The 21,237-nt window shown below is 40.3% G+C and overlaps 1 protein-coding gene across 1 annotated transcript in view; it reads right to left on the bottom strand.

The window, feature by feature from the left end:
• Positions 1-21,237, bottom strand: part of SMG6 (SMG6 nonsense mediated mRNA decay factor) — a 481,063-nt gene that overhangs the window by 25,721 nt on the left and 434,105 nt on the right. Inside the window, exon 15 of the mRNA XM_089657570.1 lies at positions 12,465-12,608. Within this exon, the coding sequence (XP_089513696.1) occupies positions 12,465-12,608 (144 nt within the window). The remainder of the gene's footprint in view (positions 1-12,464; positions 12,609-21,237) is intronic.

The raw sequence follows: 21,237 nt of genomic DNA, 5'->3' as shown, positions 1-21,237 counted from the left end.
AACATATTTACTCATGGGCACAGTAATGTCTTTTGTCAGATTTTTGCCAAAAGATTTTGGAAAAGAAAAAGAAACCGTATATTTTTTCAACACACAGCTGTCAATTAATTAGATAGTTCTCACACACAGTATTGGCATCCCTAGAATTGCACCTCAAATCTGCTACTCCTCTCAAATAAGGATACCATACTTTTTCAATGTTTTGGAACAATCAGTGAGAGGGGAAATCGAGTAGTGGCTGTCCTGTACCTCACTCTGTGTTCCTAATGGATCGCTCCACAGCAGAATACAAAGACATGTATATAAACTCACTGGCCACTTTATAAAGGTAAACCAGTTCAATTGCTTGGTAATACAAATTGTTATTCAGCCAATCACATGGCAGCAACTAAATGCATTTAGGCATGTAGACATGGTGAAGACGACTTGCTGAAGTTCAAACAGAGCATCAGATTGGGGAAGAAAGGGTCTTTAAGTGACTTTGAATGTTGCATGGCTGCTGGTGCCAGACAGGCTGGTCTGAGTATTTAAAAAACTGCCGATCTACTGGGATTTTCACACACAACCATCTCTAGGGTTTACAGAGAATGGTCCGAAAAAGATAAAATATCCAGTGAGCAGCAGTTGTGTGGACGAATATGCTTTGTTGATGCCAGAGGTCAGAGGAGAATGGGCAGATTGGTAGCTATGACATTCAGATGGTAGAGTCCGAATTTGGTGTAAATGAAATGAAAGCATGTATCCATTCTGCCTTGTATCAATGGTGGTGTAATGATGTGAGGGATATTTTCTTGAAACTAGCAAGGTGTACCTAATAAATTGGTCAGTGAGTGTATGTCTTCCGGCCCTCAGGAGTGAGCTGTCCAGCTGTTTGAGTACAACTGCCAGACAGCAAGTTGTTAAGAGTTATTAGATTGCCAAAAGAAAAAAAAAATACTCCATGCACACAAACAAGGTGGGTTAAGGAATACTCTGCCATTGTGTTTTATTCTCAGCCGGACCCGCTACTGTCTGAATACACCATGATCAGCAACTGCAAGAAAAGCTTTCCAGCATTTTCCTTTGAAAAAAGTCGATCAAACAATTGACTTCTGTCGAGCAGGGACGGCCACACACTTATTGAAATTTGGCCAGTCCCTGTTGACTTGCCTACATTTTGAATAGTGTATGTTCAGCTTTATTCTGGTTTTCCAAGAAAAATATCTTGGCAATGCAAGCTAAGCTAAGATCTAGTCATATGAGTGAATTGCTATGCTCGATATTGTCTCAGCAGATACAGTAGCCATCTGATCCCTATAGATTTCTGAATAATTAGGCTGAGGGACAGGGAGATGACAAAGCTTTACTGCTTATGTGCACAAAAAAACAAATCAAAACAAAAACTTAGGTCACCAGCTTGGCTAATGTGTGTAAATTTCAGAACAGGATGGACAGAAATAAAAATATTTTTCCAGTTAAAACATTTCCCAGACTTGCATTCTAATGTATTTAGCTGTCTGTTTGGAGTTCAGAATTTACTATAACAATAAGATGTTTTATGTTTACAACTACTTTTTAAAAAAAAAAAAAAAAAAAGACAAACAGATTAATCAGTTTACACAATACTATATAAATGAGTCAGGCAAAGAATTCAGTGAGCTTCAACAAACAAAGGTATACCCACTACTGTTCGGGACTGCTCCAGGACTATCAAGGTGGACTGTCGGGATCTTAGTTTCAGTATACTTCAATTAGGTGTATGAAAGGTGAATAACCAGGCTGGCTCTGGGCAGGCAGCCAATTGCTGAAGGGTACGCATGTGTGCTGGGTCCCAGAAGGGCTTTCACCGGAGCTGTATTACAAGTTGCTCGGCACAGATTGCAAGGTTCATGCATATGGTGAGACAGATGTGTCTGGCAAAGTTTCAAGACTACAAAATGAAGAATTATGGAAGTGTAGGGCCCTGGGCATTGGCAGAGGTGGGGGCAGGAAGATGGAGAACAAATATCTCTTCCCCTTTGGTATCAGTTAGTAGCTCATCTGGGAAAACAAGACACCATAAGCCTTTCTCCTTGTAAGCTCAGTTAAAACACTAAATAAACATCTGCACAGACAAGAGTGTGAGTTGTTTCTATACAACATAATGCACTAACATCTCACACTACGGCAACAGAACAAAAAAAACCCCCCAAAAAAAAACAGATAAATTGTGGTTTCCATCACATACAGCCTCAATAAGATTAGATTTATCTATTGTGATTGTAGAATTACAGCAAACTATTCATGGTTTTTTTTGGTATGCATTAGGGTACCTAGTACAAAATATTTACACTTAATTTTGCTGCGCTAATGAAGGATCCAGCATGTAAGCAAATAATAAAACTACCTTGTTTTTAAATTAACACATACTTGTGATTTTGTTATGTGGGTATGGCTAAACAGATTGAGGAAAAAAAAAACAAAAACATTGAAAACCTCCCTCAATAATCTGTGCATGATTGAAATATACTTCACAACGGCTTTTTTTTCTGTGCACAAGGAATTCACCTATGGCAACCAAATAAAAGTAGAAACTAGAACAAAGCAAAGTGATACATTCTGAAAATGGGAGAAGGAAAAGCAATTAAATGTAACTAAAAAAATTGTTGTAGTCCAGATGTTTTTTTCTATGGCGAAACTACAACTTGTAATCACCGTTTAACAAACAGCAAAACAGGGATTTCCATGTTCAGAATGTAAACCCTCAACCACAATGTGAGAAAAGCCCTAGAGAAATATTTCCGAAAAGGTTTGACGAAGTACACAAGGATTAAAATCACCAATTGCCAAAAAACCAGGACATGGTGAATAGATGAAAGATCTACTTGTAGTTTCAGTTCAAGGTACCTCTCTCATTTAAATAAATTCACAAAATATACAGGACACATGCATAAAATACAGGCACCTCACAGCTTTAGAAGTCTACAAGAGTGCCATGTGATCCCAAAAGCCTAGAGAGGTCTCATCTGAAAGCGAAGGCAGAAAAATCATTTTAAGGGCTGCCCTACCGCTTTCTTAACCTTCCTACTGGCCCATCCACCATGATGAGGGAACTAACTTGCCAACAGTAAGGTGTGGGATGGGGTGGGTCAGTCTTAAATGCTACAAGGAAGCTTACTTGTTAGGATCCCCTGGGTTCTAAAGGGTGCCATAGAAATATAGGTTTCTGCAGTTTCTTGCACATGGGATGGCTGAGCCTGTTTAGCATAATTGACAGTGTATTTCCCCTACCCAGACAGCCCAGGTGCAGCATACAGCCGGTCACTGACATTAATGGATGTGTGCTGCTATACTCGTGTATATGACAAGTGTACTTTGAGAGGTTTTCTCTTCGTACCTATATAACGATCATCCTGATGCTACTGATGAACCTAGTGCCTGAAAAATGTACAGGGAATTTTCTGAAACTATATTATAAAGCAGGGGTCTTCAATTAATTTTTATGGAGGTCCAGTCAGTAAAAGTCTCTTCCAGCAGAGGAATGAATCTGATGTTGGGCTATAACACATCACAGCCCCCCTGTACATCAGTGTCTTCAGCCTACCCTTCACATCACAGCTTACCTTCACATCATAGCCCCCTCTTTACAGCAATGTCCTCAACCCTCCCTCCACCCCCGACCATCATAGGCCCCTTCTCTAAATCATTACATTCAGCCCCCTTCACATCACAACCTCCCCACACCTCACAGTCCCCCCATTCTCCTCAAAGTCCACAGACACCCTTCACATCACAGTGCCCCCAGTTCCCCTTCACATCATAGTGCTCCTAGAATATCACAGACCCCCCCTCACCCCCCACACATAATCCTCCCTGCAGTCATAGCCCCCCCCCCTTCCTTTTCCTCTGTTACATCACAGTCTACCTTTCAATCTCCGTTTCCCCTTCACAGTTCATGGCAGGGCAGAGGCACTTATCAGCTTGGCTGTCCTCTCCCCGGTCACCCACTTGGCAGTCGCTGTCAGCCTAAAAGCAGGGCAGGGGGGCGGGAGATGGGGCAGGTGTGGACGAATGGGGGGGGACCTGCATAACTTATGTTAACAAGTGGGAGAGGCCACCCAATTGCTCAGTGGCAAGGCCATGGTCTGATCCGGATCAAGGCTGCGTTCTTCAATTTAGTGATCTTCGTATAAAGTGTTATGTAGACAGCACACTTTGAATAATCAATTAGAATAATCAAAGTTAATATTGACCTGGATTGTTCTATGCCTATTTCTATATGAAAATGTATCATTCCTTGAAAACTAAATTGATGGCTTTACACAGTGCAGGAGGATAGACCAGAGGCTGGGTAAAAAAATGGGAGTTATTTCAAAGCAAGGGAATGGTTTTAAGTTCTGGAATTACACTGTGGACTTAAAAGACAAATTGAAATCATCTAATGAAGGAGGAAGAAAAAGCACTTTTCAAAAGATAATATAAAAATGGCCACATCTGTAAATGTAATTATCCCATTATCTGGTAAGCACATATGGTCATTGGCATTTCATATATAGCAATGTATTCCTGGAAGCGCCAAACACTGTTGTCTTCTGTCCTGTGACTAAAAAAAACCCCCAACTAACTGCTATAGTAATGTTATTTGGCTGCATGTCAGCCAGACAAAAAAAAATTGTACTTATTTATACAGTATATATGTAGAGCTACAGGTGATAGCACAGATTAGTGTAAATTCACAAAGCTGAATATTTTATGCAGTATTTGAATGTTTATTGTTAAAGCTGAACTCCAGGCAAACAGCTAAATCCCCAGATGAAATACAAACATGGGAGCTGTAACACCTGCCAAAGGATTTGCATTTCTGTCCATCTAGTCCTGAGATTAAACCAGTTCTTCCACACAGCACACCCCTAAATGTCTGGCAAGGGACCTGATTTTCACTGTTTTAGTTAAAGAGACCATTGCACATTCTAATCCAAGCACATACCTGTAAAGAGGAGGGTACAAAATTATACCGATCAACTGCGTTCATTCAAGGTTTCTCCATTGTAGCAAATTGGTCTCCCCAACTGTGCTGGAAAAATTTAACCTTCAGGGGTGCTTATCTTGTGGGTCCCCCATGGCTCTCCCTGGTTCCTCCCGCTGACCTCACATTATCATTCTCTTCTGCAGTGATGTGAGGTTAGAGGGAGAGCTGAGAGCTTTGGTGGACCATAGAGACTGACACTGAATCAGACTTCAAGGAACTAGTTCTCTGTAATGGAGCAACTTGAATGATGCTGTATATGACAAAGTTAAATATGTTATCTCTGGGGCAGATGATGCAATGGCAGGGAGGAAATCAGAATACAGTACATATATAAAGAGGATCCTCCTGCGCTTAAATGGAGCCCTAACCCTAAAGCTGCTAACACTAACCTTATACCTGATAAGTGTAAGTGACAATAAATAACACACTGTAGCGCTAAAACAAAACTAAATAATATCGACAATCAATAAATGTGATAAACATAGATATAAGTGCACAACACTCAATCCCCCCTAAAACCACACTTTAGGGATCCAAATAAATAATATGTGCAACACGTGAATTCCCTCTTCTTGGGAACATAAACAGTGCAAACGTTGTTAAGTGTCATACAACACACAACAAATATGTGAATAACACTAATAAATATCCAGAGCCAACAGAAAACAAATAATCATGAACAAAAGTCCCAAAACAACAACACATATGATAGTGCTCCAACTCCACTCTCATGCAAGTAGTGATGTGTAGGTGATCGATAGGTGACTATCCTTCAGTTTCACAACATAAAAAAGGAGTTTCCTAAGCACAGTGTTTCCACATATTTTTCGGCGTATCATAATAAAGACCCCTCCTCAATGCGTTTTTGAGGTATTGAAAAGTATAAAGGCCACTGGAGGGGATGTAATAAATTGCGTTCCCTAAGTAAAACGGAGTCCAGGTGGATTTATGAAATGAAGACGCAAGTTCCTAGAGGCCTGAATGTGGACTTTGATTTAAATTGTTTTATTAGTGATCTTTAGTAGTGAGATGCTGATCGTTAGCAGTTATTATGGAATATTTATCATCTGTTATTTATTTATTAGTGATCTGGAATGAGCATGAATTTTTAGCAATTTTTTATCTATTTTATTTAATCATTTTAGGATGGATAGTATCATGTAGTATTTATGTATTTATTAATATTTATTCATATATATAATGTATATTTTTCAGAGATATTTTAGGTTTTTTTTGTAAACCCATGGTATGGGTGTCTACATGGGTATATATACATCAATTTGCGTTGCGGGTGTCCCCCTATTCATTTAATGGGAGTGTGATTATTTTAGTGAGATGTCTGTAGAGGTATTAGTGTATTTATATACTGTGTGTGTATATATATATATATATATATATATATATATATATATATATATACATACATACATATACATACACACACACATTATTATTAATATATTTTTTATCGATTAAGAAAATGAAAGTATTTTAATATGTTTTTTGTTGTTTATTTCATTTAATGTATATTTGGTATTTAATTGGGTGTTGATTAGTACCTTTCTATTCCCATTTACTCCCTTAGGTGGGGTTGTGGATGTCCACAGAGTATATACACATTGTTGTTATTGATATATACTCGGGGTAGTATATGGGTTATAGGACTTTAGTATAAGTGGGGTTTTGGTACGTGCCCTTTATTATCATTTATGCATTTATATTGGGGGTGGTCCGGGTACGTTTTTTAGGTATATACTAGAAGTATTCCCCCTGTAATATTGACCCGATTTGTAGATACGTCACCGCTTCTGTACATCTGTGAAGTGAGGGAGCAGACTCCAATAAAATGGCTGTCGGAGGTCCGCCTCCGGGTCTTGATTGGTTGCCAGTCTCCTATAAATGAAGTTCCTGTTACCATGGGCGTATACCCAGAGGACGTCACGTGGTAAGCGTGACGCAACGCGTCGGTACGCGGGGAGGAACTTCCGGTTACGCGGTGACGTCATTTCCGGCGTGGGGGCCATATTGGAACACCTTTCTAGATACCCATGCAGTACACCTTTAGCATGTGGTAGAAAAGTGAATATGTATAGCATACAATTTTGCACTATGGAGGATCTTTTTTGTTTCATTATGATCCTGGGAGATGCTTGCTGGTAGCTGTGTGGAGGCTGGGGATTGAAGGACGTATACCATCACTGAGGGGAAGCCTGTGAGGAGTCTGTCCTTATTAAGATCGGTGTGATCCCTAAAGCAAGCTGGCCCTTTAGGGTCTATGTAAGGAGGTGAGGGGGCATTGTGACCACTGAAGGATAGTCACCTATCGATCACCTACACATCACTACTTGCATGAGAGTGGAGTTGGAGCACTATCATATGTGTTGTTGTTTTGGGACTTTTGTTCATGACTATGTTTTCTGTTGGCTCTGGATATTTATTAGTGTTATTCACATATTTGTTGTGTGTTGTATGACACTTAACACCGTTTGCACTGTTTATGTTCCCAAGAAGAGGGAATTCATGTGTTGCAAATATTTATTTGGATCCCTCAAATGTGGTTTTAGGGGGGATTGAGTGTTGTGCACTTATATCTATGCTCATCACATAATTTATTGATTGTCGATATTATTCAGTTTTGTTTTAGCGCTACAATGCATAATACAGTACATGTGATCTGGAATATCATTGTAAAGTCCACTGTACATACATGCGCTGGGAACTGAGAAGTTAACACACATGCTTTTGGACCAAATGCTGAGGTGTTAATGCAAGTGATAGTGTCAGGGCTCCAGGGTATGACCAGAGGTATGTGAACTGACGCAGGGAAACGCAGGCTTCAGATATGTTATAAACAATATAATTTATTAACACTAACAATACATAAACGCAGTGCAATACTAAAACATAACACAGTGCAAACGAACCAAACCACCCACAGATAACAATACATACAATGCAAGCATCGTCAGGCAGGCCGGGTCAATAACAATCGGGCAGGTAGGAACAGGAGGAGCAGGCAGAGAGTAGTCAGGTCACGAGCCGGGTACAGCAACTAACGGGCAGGTAGGTACAGGGGGTCAGGCAGAGAGTGGTCGGGGTCACAAGCCAGGGATCAAACAGGAGAAGTCAGCAGAGGTCCGGATCAGGCAAGGTCAGCAACGAATCAGTCAGACAGGAACAGGAACAGGTGCCCATAGAAAAGCACACACCAAGGCCCAGACTGCAGGTCTGGCCATCCCTTAAATACACCTGCATAATCAGCTTCAGGTGTTTGGCTGACTACATGGTTGAGTCTCTGATTGCTGAGAGCACCCGCTGGCCAGCCCTGGTACTGCAGCCCACAAGGCAGGTGAGTCCCACCATTACTGGCAAGTCCATTCCTGACAGATAGAGACTGAGCTCTAAGAAGTTAAAGACGTTGTACCCTTTCAAATATTTTCCTTGTTTTAACTAGATGTTAGTGCAGGTATATTCCCTGTGTTGTTTATTTGAATTACCTTGTAATAATAGGCTCACATGTTGGGGCTGCAGTTTGCAGTGTCATGGCTGATTGATTTCCCTATGTACATGTATTGCTCCAGCTAGCCTGTCTGAATTTTTCAGAGGGACAGGTAACTTCTTTTTCCATGACACACAGCATCCAGTACATGCCTTGCCTTTTCCTGTTTCATCACAGATGTGAGAATGCTATTGTGATTAAACATCTCTTCTAGCATGTGTGAGTTATCTGTTATTTGCTCTGCCTGTTTGTGACTGTGTTGTATTTCATAACGGTTTCATCTTATCTCACTCATCTGCACTGGCGCTACCCAGAAATTGTGGGATATGTGGATTCTTCATAGGAAATGTCAGTTCTTACACTACAGACAGAGGTAATGGAGTAACCTGTGCATTGCCATGCTGCATGCCTCATGTTTGAACACGAAAAACTTCTGACACAGGATTGTGGAAGATTTACTCTACAACAGGCTGTTCATTATAGGGCAACAAATATCACTGAGTTAAAGTGATTGTAAACCTTTACCTTGTAGAACAACCCATTCAGTTTAAAATAGAAAATGAAAGAAAAAGCATGTGTTTATAGATCTAAAAGCATTATACAGTACACGTTTTCCTTTTTTGTATCGCATTCCATCTATTCTCAGCTGCATAAGAGCTAGGGGTGAAGAGAAACAACAGCACACTGAACTTCTAAATGAAAGGCTGTGCAGGGGGATGTGTCAGCAGAAGTCTGATCAGTGGAGGAGAACATAGCTAGAAAACTGCCTAAACTCTGAGCTCATACCTAGTTTGGTCAGTTTTTAATAGGAAAGCAAGTAACAGTCAGGAATACTAGGTAATTCATACAAGGAAGCAATACCAATAAAATAGGATAGTTAGGCCCCCGATAGGGAAAGGAGGAACCCTTTTCTTGAGGATACAAACCCTGGAAATGTGTTGCCTGAGACAACGAGCATGTTGGAAAAGGAAATAGGCTGTCCGTCCTTGGGTCCTTCAGGGAGAACAAAAAAAGACTCTTTGTGAAGGAAGATATAGCAGCTAGGTAGACGTTAACTACTCTGATCACGTCAGGCATTTCAGTCAAATATCCTTAGTTTGTTTCAGGGAAAGGCATAGGGAAGGTAGAATAATGTCCTCATTGTGAAGAAAAGAAGAGGCCTCCTTAGGAAGGAACGAGGATGTGGGTCTCAGGAGCACCTTGTCTCTACATAAGACATGAAAGGCTCCTTGCAATAAAGTGTATATTATATAGGGCGCACTTGTTAGAGCTGAACCTCTGTAGCTTTAGGATAAAGGTGCCAGATGGATAACAGGGATGGATGGATGGGAGCAATAACACTGAAGCAGCTCTTCTTAGAGTGGAAGCAAGGCTCTAATGCAGTAAACATGAAAAAGAGAGGAAGGCACCTCTAAGTGCAGTATAGACAAATTGCACTTACAAGATAAATAGTTAAAAAGACTCATCGTGTGTCTGTGTATCCACCATCCTCATGAGATCCCCACATGGGATATCCTAAATTGGCTCAGAGGGAGGTTTTTGAAGATCCGAAAAGTAAAAAAGACTTGGATTCCAGGGAGACTAAGGAGATCAAAGTCGGGATCAACTCCGTGACGACGCCTTGTAGGAGAGGCGAAACGCGTTGATGTAACTTCCGGTTCCGACCTTGAACGTGTGACGTCATATCCGGTGAGTGGAACGCACGCTGATGCGGCATTCGGCTGATGCGGGGGGGAGGGGAGACAGGGACATAATTTTGAAATCATAAGTAACACCTCACCTGGAATATGCAGTTCAATTTTGGTCACTAGTTCACAAAAATGGATATCGGAGAACTTGCAGGAGAGCAACCAAACAAATAAGAGGCATGGCAGAGCTCATCTATGAAGAAATTCCAGACTTTTTACATCTGGAAGAAAAGATTTACCCTTCACAAGCAGAAAGTCTTCTTCACAGTAAAAATTGTGAAAATGTGGAATAGACTCCCTCAAGAACTAGTTCTTGCCAGCTAAGTAAATTGTTTAAAAAAAACAAAACTGGACGCATTCATAAATGCATAAATAGAACTGGATACAAACAATTAGATGTAATAACACCAGGGGTAGTTAATTCAGGGAACATCCAATTGCATTCTGGGTGATCAGGAAGGAATTCCCCCCACTGTGGCAAATTGGGTCATGTTTTGTTATTTTTTGTCCTCTGGATGGACTGTACAGTTTTTATATTATTTGAACTAGATGGACTAGTGTCTTTTTTCAACCTATGTAACTTGTGTGCGCAAAGAAACGTTCTTTGTACACTTTGCCAGCTGTTTTGTGCCCATAGAAACTTGTTTAGGCTGAGGAGATTCTGGTGCTGCTAGACAACAGCTGGTACACACACACACACGCCACAATAGGAAGCTCATAGTGTGAAACACGCCACAATAGGAAGCTCATAGTGTGAAACCTTAATTCATGCCTCATAAAATGCAGGTGGTGAAAATTCCTCTACAGGATCTTCTTTTGCTCCCACCTCACAATACTCAATATCTTCCTCAAAGAGCTTAGAAGGTTCAGGGTCATACTCCTCAAAAAGGATGGTGGAGGTTCAGAAGAAAGCTTTTGCGTTCTGAAGATCAAAGGTTCTAGGAGAGCAGAGTGTTTTCCAAAGGAATCAGACAAAGCTGCAGCGAAATTTGCCTAAGCCTGGCCATACATTATACAGTTTTCCTATTTGATTTCCTTTAGATTTACCTTCAACTATGTAGCGCAAGGGCCTGCTTGATTGCATACAAATTGAAAGTGTTTAGGTTTGGCCTCATATTATATGGTTTTGGTAAATCTAAAGAGAAAATTGTATATTGTATGGCCAGCCTAAGTCAGTAGGCTGTATTTTGCATGACAGAGGGAGTGAGAATTAGAGGAATGGAGCTGTGTCAATATAGGACCTTGCAATGGTGCATACGATCAACTATCACCCTGAGCATTTTGCTGTTTGTAGCACAAGGATCTTTTTTTCCCAGTTCCTCCGTCTACACCATTCCTAAGTGATGAGATTCCCTGACGGGTACTCACAAAATGGATGCTCAATGAGTTTGTTATTGTGTTCAAGAAAGAAGCCATGATAACTCAGGAGATGACTGATGTCCTGTGACTGTGTCTCTAAACAACAGGTATCTGGGAGACCATCAAAATGGAGGGTGGAAAAGGGTCAGCAGAAGGCAAACCAGAAGTACATGAAACAGCAAAGTAAAAAATTATAATAATGTGAACAACCAACAGTGTAATAGAGACATTTACAGAGATGAATAACACAAAAGGTAAAAAAAAAAAAAAACCTACATACAAAAAGAGGACCCAGCTACAAAATACTGGGAAAACCCTGTCTTTCCTTATCAATGCTATAGGTTCCTGGAGAGGACCAAACTTCATCCATCACGGTGAGCATATCCCCGAAGGGGTCTTCAGGATCTGGGTGCTATAGTAATGAACCATGATCTTGGACATGTAATGCTCTCTGCCGCTAACTATACCTGTTGCCCCCTGTGCCATGGTGAGTGCCAAATGCAGGATTCAATGCCAAAAGCAAACAGGCTGGCCCGGCTGCAGCAGGGTCTAGGTAGGCACTGTTTCCAAGATGTACATCATGGGTAACTGATCCAGAAACTGCTAGTAACCCATAAGGCAATAAGCAGCTGGATGTTGATAGAAGTGTCAATTGAAATAGTGAAAAAAAATAAAAGAAAAACAATTTAGAAAACTTTTTTTTTTTTTTTTTTAAAAGAGGGGAAGGGGTCCATCGCATAAGGACACTAGCAAAAAACAGGAGTCCAGCACAGTGGGTGGGGTTGTATGAGGGTACACTGGAGACACTGATAGTATCATAAAACCCATGGTCTATGCCTTCATGTCCGGTGATGAACGATTAAGATATTATATTTATGGCAAGACTAAACAGACTACAGACAAGTTCTAGTCCGCAGTTCAATGGGAGTACCTGAATCTTTTGCTGCCGACGTTTCTGCTCCTCCAGTTTTCTTGCCAGCTCCTGCTTCTTGGCACGCAGTTCTCGGAAATCATGCTCTGTCCCACTGCTGTCTAACTCAAAATCTTCTGTATACTCCTCAACCACTACATCATCCTGTTAAAAAAAGATTTATGAGCAGTTAGTGTGGGATTTACTGTATGTTACATGCACTAAGTATATTTTTCAATACTTGAAAGTTTTACTTCCTTTTAGTGATTTCAAAAAGTCTATATTGAAAACGAATGGCGCACTAAGTCACTACGAACACTATGTGATCCTTAAACATTTTCACCAAAGTGTTGCAGCAAAGAAATTTTAAGAAAAATCACTCTTCTGTTGACTAAATTATTGTATTTGTATTAACTGATGTACACAACTTGCAGCAGACTTTAAAAACCTGAAAAAGAGGAGGGGTCTGTTTTGCCCAAGACAAACAATTTTTCCTTTCATGTCTCTAGGGCAGATAGGAAAATGAAAGTGACATGTTGGCTGGTTGTTATAGTAAACAGATCTTTTATGCAATTACTTGGTTCTAACAAGTACTGTCCAATGGACATCCTGGAGACAAAGAAGTGCTACAAATGGAGTTGTTATAACATCAGGAAAACATGGTCAACCTTGCTATATAGAGATTCCTAAACAGATCATCTGATGGCAATTTGGAAGGTTGTTGTGACTTGCATAACTTCATAAGAACAGTTGTGAAAATACTAAAAATAAAGGCTCCTGGGTTGCGTAATTTTTACCATACGACTTGTATTGCGAATAGAGAACAGTAAAGCAGAAATCGTGGAGCACATGATGTCAGTCTAGATGTTTAAACATTATCAAGTGGATATTTACAATAAGCAAACCCATGTATTAAAACAGAGACTTAAAAAATAAGTTCAACTTTGGGAACATATTTTTGGGTGGAACATGTAACATATTCCCACTGTCCTAGTCACTGCCTGCTCCGCTGCATAGAGTGACAGCTAGCCGGGCATATAATCCCCTGCTTGCTGTCACTATTTTACAAAAAAGCAGGGCCCCACATGGCTGTGTCATTCATTCACAGGGTTCTGTGAATGTGAAACTACAAGTCCTTGACAGTCTTTGGGGCTGTTGGCTTGTAGTTCTCAATGAACAACAGCACCAAAGTAGTTAATTCTCTCTTCTTGTCAGTGTGTGTCTGCTTGCATATTCGAGCACACAGATACACTGACAGGTCTGCATGACACCCGCAATTTGCTGATCGTGGGTGTAATACTTTCTAAGCTCCTAGTAAAAAAAAAAAAAATTAAATTAAAAACCCACATTTTTTACCTGCAAAAAGATTTATTTATTATTATTTATTTTTAACAGTGAACTTATCCTTTAAAGGGGTTACAAAGGGTATTTTTTTTCCTAAAATAAAGTTAATACTTACATGCTCTGGGCAATAGTATTGTAGAGTTGTCCCTCACCTCCTTCTGGGGCGCCCCCATGGTGGTGCTCTTCTTCTGCAAGTGGTCCTATAGCAACCTGGCTGCTATAGGGGCACTCGTGTGGGAACGCTTCACAGCAGGGTTCTACGCATCTATAGACTCTCAGTGCACCTTCGCCCGCCCCCCTTACTCCCTCCTCACAAGATGTGATTGACGTAAGTAGGAGCCAATGGCTCCTGCCTTTGTGTTCTTTAAGAAGAGGAAGAGGGGAGAGGGCCACTGCAGACAGGTATAGCACTGGATAGAGAAAGAACTCAGGTATTTAGGAAGGCAGGGGGTGGTTGATGCAACTACTGCAACATTATTTACCTTAATGCAGAAGATGCAGTAAGGTAAACAAAAGTTCTTGACTTTAGAACCACTGCAAACATATGACTTTTCCATTCACAGCTTAGCAAAAGGTTCACTTTGATGTGTGCACTCCCCCACACCTTCTTCACTAAGCATAGACCCACTTTTCCCTCACTCTCCCTCCTATTTGGAGTCAGCAGCTGAAGAAAATACCCAGGAATGCTGGCGCATGTGATTGGGCCAATTAGTATTGTCACATGGGAGGTCCATAGGCCTCCCTAAGTTAAGGCTTTAATGGGACCTAGCTGACATGGCTTTCATTTACTACAGCCAGTTTGAATGGAGCAGTGGGCTAGTGAAAGGAAGGCAAGTATATGCTCTAGGGCAGCACTGTGGCTAAATGGTTAGCACTTCCGCCTGGCAGCACTAGGGTCACTGGATCATATCTCAACCACAGCACCACCTGCCTGGAGTTTGCATGTTCTCCCTGTGCCTGCAGTTTCCTCCTACACTCCAAAGACATGCAGGTAGGTTAATTGGCTCCTATCTAAATTGGCCCTAATATGTATGTGTATTAATGTGCGTTAAGGACCTTAGATTGTACATCCCTTGAGGGTCAGGGGCTGATGCGAATGTACTATATATACAGTTGTGTTCAAAATAATAGCAGTGTGTTGAAAAAAGTGAATAAAGCTCAAAATCTTTCTAATAGCTTTTATTTCCATACACACAAATGCATAGGGAACACTACAAATTCTATTCCAAATCAAAACATGAAGAAAAATATATCAAATTTGTGTTGTTCCTCTAAAAATATTGAAGAAAAGTGAATATTAGACTGTTCTAACAAGTACTAGTAACAAGTAACAAAAAATAGCAGTGTTTGTATTCTTCTTTACAAACTCAAACATTCACTATATAAACTGAAACATTTTTGAAGATTTTGCTTTCCTTTGAATCACTTAATATTTAGTTGTATAAGCACTGTTTCTGAGAACTGCTGTACATCTGTGTTGCATGGAGTCAACCAACTTCTGGCACCTGTGAACAGGTATTCCAGCCCAGGATGATTGGACTACATTCCACAGTTCTTCTCTATTTCTTGGTTTTGCCTCAGAAACTGCATTTTTGATGTCACCCCACAAGTTTTCCATTGGATTAAGATCCGGGGATTGGGCTGGCCACTCCATAACGTCAATCTTGTTGGTCTGGAACCAAGATGTTGCACGTTTACTGGTGTGTTTGGGGTCGTTGTCTTGTTGGAACACCCATTTCAAGGGCATTTCCTCTTCAGCATAAGGCAGCATGACCTCTTCAAGTATTCTGATGTATTCAAACTGATCCATGATCCCCGGTATGTGATAAATAGGCCCAACACTGTAGTATGAGAAACATCCCCATATCATGATGCTTGCGCAATCATCCTTCACTGTCTTCACAGTGTACTGTGGCCTGAATTCAGTGTTTGGGGGTCGTCTGACAAACTGTCTCCGGCCACTAGACCCAAAAAGAACAATCTTACTTTCATCAGTCCACAAAATGTTGCGCCATTTCTCTTTAGGCCAGTCAATGTGCTCTTTGGCAAATTGTAACCTCTTCAGCACGTCTTTTTTTCAACAGTGGGACTTTGCGGGGGCTTCTTGCAGATAGCTTGGCTTCACACAGGCGTCTTCTAATTGTAACAGTACTCACAGGTAACTTTAGACCTTCTTTGATCTTCCTGGAGCTGATTGTTGGCTGAGTCCTTGCCATTTTGGCTATTCTTCTATCCATTTGAATGGTAGTTTTTCGCTTTTTTCCATGTCTTTCAGGTTTCGGTTGCTATTTTAAAGCATTTGCGATCATTTTAGCTGAGCAGCCTATCATTTTCTGCACTTCTTATATGTTTTTCCAATCAACTTTTTAATCAAGGTACGCTGTTCTTCTGAACAATGTCTGGAACGACCCATTTTCCTCAGAATTTCAGAGAGAAATGCACTGTAACCAGCCCTGATTTCCCTAGATCTTAACCCCTTCCCAACCAATATCATAGTACAGTGATCAGTGCATATGTTTAGCACTGATCACTGTATTTGTGTCACTGGTTCCCTCAAAGTGTCAGTTAGTGTAAAACTGTCCGCCACAATATCGCAGTCCCACCATAAGTCGCTGAACGCCACGATAACTAGTATAAAAATAAAAAAAAATTCCAGTATATTTCCCATAGTTTGTAGATGCTATAATTTTTGCACAAACTAATCAATATAAACTTATTGGGATTTTTTTTTATTACCAAAAATATGTAGCAGAATACATATTGGCCTAAATTTATGAAGAAATGTTATATTTAAAGTGTTATTGGATAAGTTTTTATAGAAGAAAAAAAAATTCTCTCTCATCTCTTAGGAAGTTCATGGTCCAGATCTGTCATATTGTCAGCTGTAGGAATATCACTAAATGAATAAGCTTTAACAAATGTTAGATTATGCAACCAGTGGCAGTTTAACAATTGGTTTAAGTTTGGTGTTAAACAGTGTTTCATTGAACTTGCATTATTTTTAAATAATAAAAAAAAATGAACTTTACATGGAAACAATATTTAAATTTCAAGCTCATATAACTACATATCAGAATTGCTGGCACTACTTTTTTGGTTCACATAGCAGCCTACATTTTCTAGCATTAGCCCCGGTTAACACTGCTGCAACCGCTCAGCCCCTTGCTGTGATGTGCGACACAGAAAGTAGCACATCACGCCTGACGAATGGCCTCTGCGTATCTCCGAAACGTGCTGTTGTTGATATTATGTGACCACTAAACAAAGCTTCGGACCCTTTTGAGGATTCCTTGGTGTGCTGGTGACATTTTTCTTTCTGGGTTGCCTGCGGTTCCCAGCCCATGATCACTACAGCACCCAAAACACTGTTTACAGCCACTTGCAGGAACATGTACGTTGGGAAAACTACATTTTGATGTGCGACACAAAGTTGCATGACAAGTCAAAACACATTAATTTCAAAGGGTGACGTCCTAATTGCTGCGACTCAAGTCACAGCAACAAAAAAAAAAATAGTTCCTGCTCTACCTGGTGCATTTTCCTGGTGACATGAGTGCCATAGATTGTAAATGATAAAAATCACAAATGTCACAAGGAAGTAGTTTTTTTTTTCCTTAACAACTTTGGCTGCGACTTCAGAGGGTTTTGTAAATTCATTATTATGTGTCACACTCTGTATTATGATTTGCCAAAATCGCAAAACATCAAAGTTGCAATGAAGTTGCATTAACCACTTCCCGTCCTGCCCATGTATATAAATTGCCGGACGGGAGCAGTGCAGGAGCAGGTTGCCGTTCATAAACGGGCCCGCATTTTCAGCTTGTGTGGCACCGTGATCCGGTGAACACAGTGGAACACCGATCACTATACAGGACCTCTGTGTGAGGTCCCGATTCATGTGATCCCTGATTGGCCAATCAGGAATCACATGAATAGTAGTAAGCAAAATGTCACTTCTGACATTGCTTACTACTAGTGAAATCTTTGAATGATCACAGAGGTCACATGCTACAAGGCTATTTACAATTGCCTTGCATCATGTGGCAAGCAATCAGTGTAAAAAACTAATCCTTCATCACCCCCCACAAGTAGTACAGTGCCACTATGGTGACACTGTACTGCTAGGGTGACAGTATGTTTAAAAAATAAAATAAAAAAAATGAAACAAAAATGTAAAAAAATTTAGAAAAATTATAATTTTTGGTTATAAACTAATTTAGGTTATTTTTTACTAAAAATATAGCTGAATACGTTTTGGCCAAGATTTATGAAGAAAGATTATATATTTGCATAATTTTATAAGAAAAACACTCAACATTTTTGGACTTTTTCATTTATATAGCAAAAAAATAAAAATCCCAGTGGTGAATAAATACCATCAAAATAACGTTTTATCTGTCTCAAAAAAATGCTAACAAATTCATATGGGTACAGTGTTGCATGACCGCGCAATTGTCATTCAAAGTGTGACATTGCTGAAAGCTGAAAATTGCCCTGGACAGGAAGGGGGTGAAAGTGTACGGACTTGAAGTGTTCAAGTTGTAATGCAAAGTTAAAGCAGTGTGAACCGAGGGAAGAGGGAGATTGTTGCCATCACTTATTACAGGGCCAGCTGACCACATACATTGCATGTTTTCTTAGTAATGCTGAACTGAATCTACACTGTAAAAATTTAGGAAACGGTCAATATGTATAGGGGCCCAAAGCAGATTAAACGGATGAAATATACCTTAAGTTCAGAATCCGCAATTGGGTAAAAATGAAGTGGGTGCATTATCACTTTTTTTTCCAAGTATTAAAATTTACAATTACAGAGTGAATTAAAGCTACACATCAGAAAGAAGAGGCCAGATATGCAGACACAATTTTATTCTTGCCGTTTTTCAAATGCAAGAGGATTTGTATGAGGGAGAGTAGTGTTGGCAGACGTACCACAGCCATTTAGCTAAGTGGAACAAAAGTGATGGACCACGTTTTCTAACCCACCTGATTAATGTTTTCTTGATACCTTATCCAAGATTATCCAATCTGGGCAAAAACGTTGATACCTTTTGCAAAGCTGATTTTTGACATTTCTAAAACAAGTTAACCCTTTTTGGTAACAAGCAGCCATATAGACCAATGAGATCAAACTATTAAACCATCTTTCTTTGGTATAGAACGGCAGGCCTTGCATGTAGTCCAGCAGTAATCAAGCAGTATTCCTGTCACATGTAGGAAAGGGATTTACTGAATAACCCCCCACCCCGCTCCCCTAATAAGCCTTACCAGTGTGCTCGATTAAGCAGGCCATAGACTGAGTGATTTTCCCCCATGGTCAGTGTTGATGGGGTATCCCTCCCATGGAGCCATTGCTTCACCTGGCGGGGACAGCTTCCTCCACACAGTAATTACTGCTAGCGGCTATAATAGCTGCTAGCAATAATTGCATGTAAAATCGATTGATAAACTTGGGTACATTCAGCCCGCCCATACATGGTTCGAATCTCGGCTGGTCCCTGCTGAACTGGCCGAGATTCAAATGGTCTAGTCTATGGACAGCTTTAGTCTCTGCAACCGATTCTGTGCATGAGGTCCAATATTTACATTCACTTTAACCATGAGATTGTGACATCACTTTAAGAGTTGCATTATGAGTAGTTCAGTGTGACAAACACACAAGACTTCTCTACACCACAGTCTGAAAATGGAGCTGGGTTTTCCTGTCCGAAGTCAGCACTAAATGCTGAACCAAGAATCTCCAATCTTACAAATCTGCTTTTTGCGCACGTCACGCTCCACCCCAATCTGCTGCTATATTGGTGTATAAAAACACTTTTTTTTTTTTTTTTTAACATGACATGGTATAAATTATTTAAAAGGTAGCAATGTAGCAACCTACATTTTAAAAGTTGCGAGCAGGCAGCTTTCTACTGCTTAAAAGACATGCTATGCTAACCAACTTACCTGCATGTTCACAGTCTTGTGCATGCGCAACTAAACTTACATTCTTGGCATGGAGATAAACATACTTGTAAAAAAAAAAAAGAAAAAAAGGGTTTTCCCACTATAAAGAGCTGTGTGCTTTTAAAGGTGAATGGCAGGAGAACCCCAGTTAGTAAGCAAAGGAGAAACAACTCACAAAGGAGGTCACCTCTCTACTCTTCTATAATGCCATCTTGATCCTTGTCTGCACATGTGCTTCCACGATACCTTACTGCCTCCAAAAGCTACCCATCCCTCTCCCATCTTGAGTACTGCTGTAAAGGAGATTACCCACAAATCAAGTCAAATTCAGATGTTTTCACTGCTTGCATTCATAAATGTTTTTATTTTTCTTATATTTACCAACAGTTTCATCTCAATCCCTGAGACACTATCACCCCCACCCATGCCCCACTTTCCAGGCAGTGCGGCTCAGATCAGGCAAACTATCTAGGTGGTCCCACCAAGATTATGCACACTTTCAGGGCAGTCCCACCCCAATTATGTGGCAACTGCCAACTCTCAGACACAATGCCTTCAGTTTATGCTCTATTTTCACTTACTTGGCATGTTAGATGATTCAAATAAGGGTGATGCTGTGATTTCGACACAACCCGGGACACAGCACCATGGGGAAAGAGGACAGATGTGGGACTGTCCTAGCAAATCCAAGACAGTTGGCTTGTATGTTGTTTAATAAATACACAAAGTATAAACTAATGTTTTATCTGTCTGTCATTAAACCTAGACTATGAAAACCTCTCATTACATGTATTTAATAGAGTGTGCACATTCTACCAGGCCAAGAAGCATTCATTTTTTGTAGAGTGAAATATACCTGGTTGATCCAGCCTTCAGGTGTCCCTCCCATCTCCTCTGTGTCCCCACTGCAGTTGAATGTGGCTCAGATGGTGTCCTTTACTGAGCATGCTCATATTTCAGTTCCCTTCTAATCCCTTCAATTCCTCCTCCTCCTTATCTGTGCATCCCACATGACTATAGAGTCACACGTGGGCATATAGACAGTGGTAAATGACACTCCTCCACCTCCATGTCCTCCTATTGCTAAACATTATGGGGGCGGGATATAGTATGCTGATTAATTACATTCACTAAAAAACTCACTTAATATAAATTAGTAATAACAATATCAAATGACATTGCTAATACCTGTACAAAAAAAAAAAAAAAAAAAACCTTGGATGCAGATGCCGTCGAAACAAAATGAAAGCTAGTGTCAGTCATCTCTGGCTCCAACTACACCATATTAATGCACAGAAAATACACATTTCATGTTCAATAAAGATTTATAGGAAGCTATAAAACAGTTTAATATTTATAATTTAATTTGAATTGCTCTTTTTTTTAGGCATGCGACTGGCACAGCACCAGTCAGGGTTGGGCAGAGACAGATTCACACTGTAGAATGCATACTTCAGCAGAGTAATAGAAACCCCTCCCAAGGATCTTTCCCTGCAGATGCCAA

Source organism: Staurois parvus, unplaced genomic scaffold (genome assembly GCF_062004578.1).
Source record: "Staurois parvus isolate SC_StPar_1 unplaced genomic scaffold, SC_StPar_1.0 ptg000029l, whole genome shotgun sequence".
NCBI lineage: Eukaryota > Metazoa > Chordata > Amphibia > Anura > Ranidae > Staurois > Staurois parvus.
The sequence above is the reverse complement of the archived record's forward strand: the minus strand, read 5'-3'. Positions and strand labels throughout refer to the sequence as shown.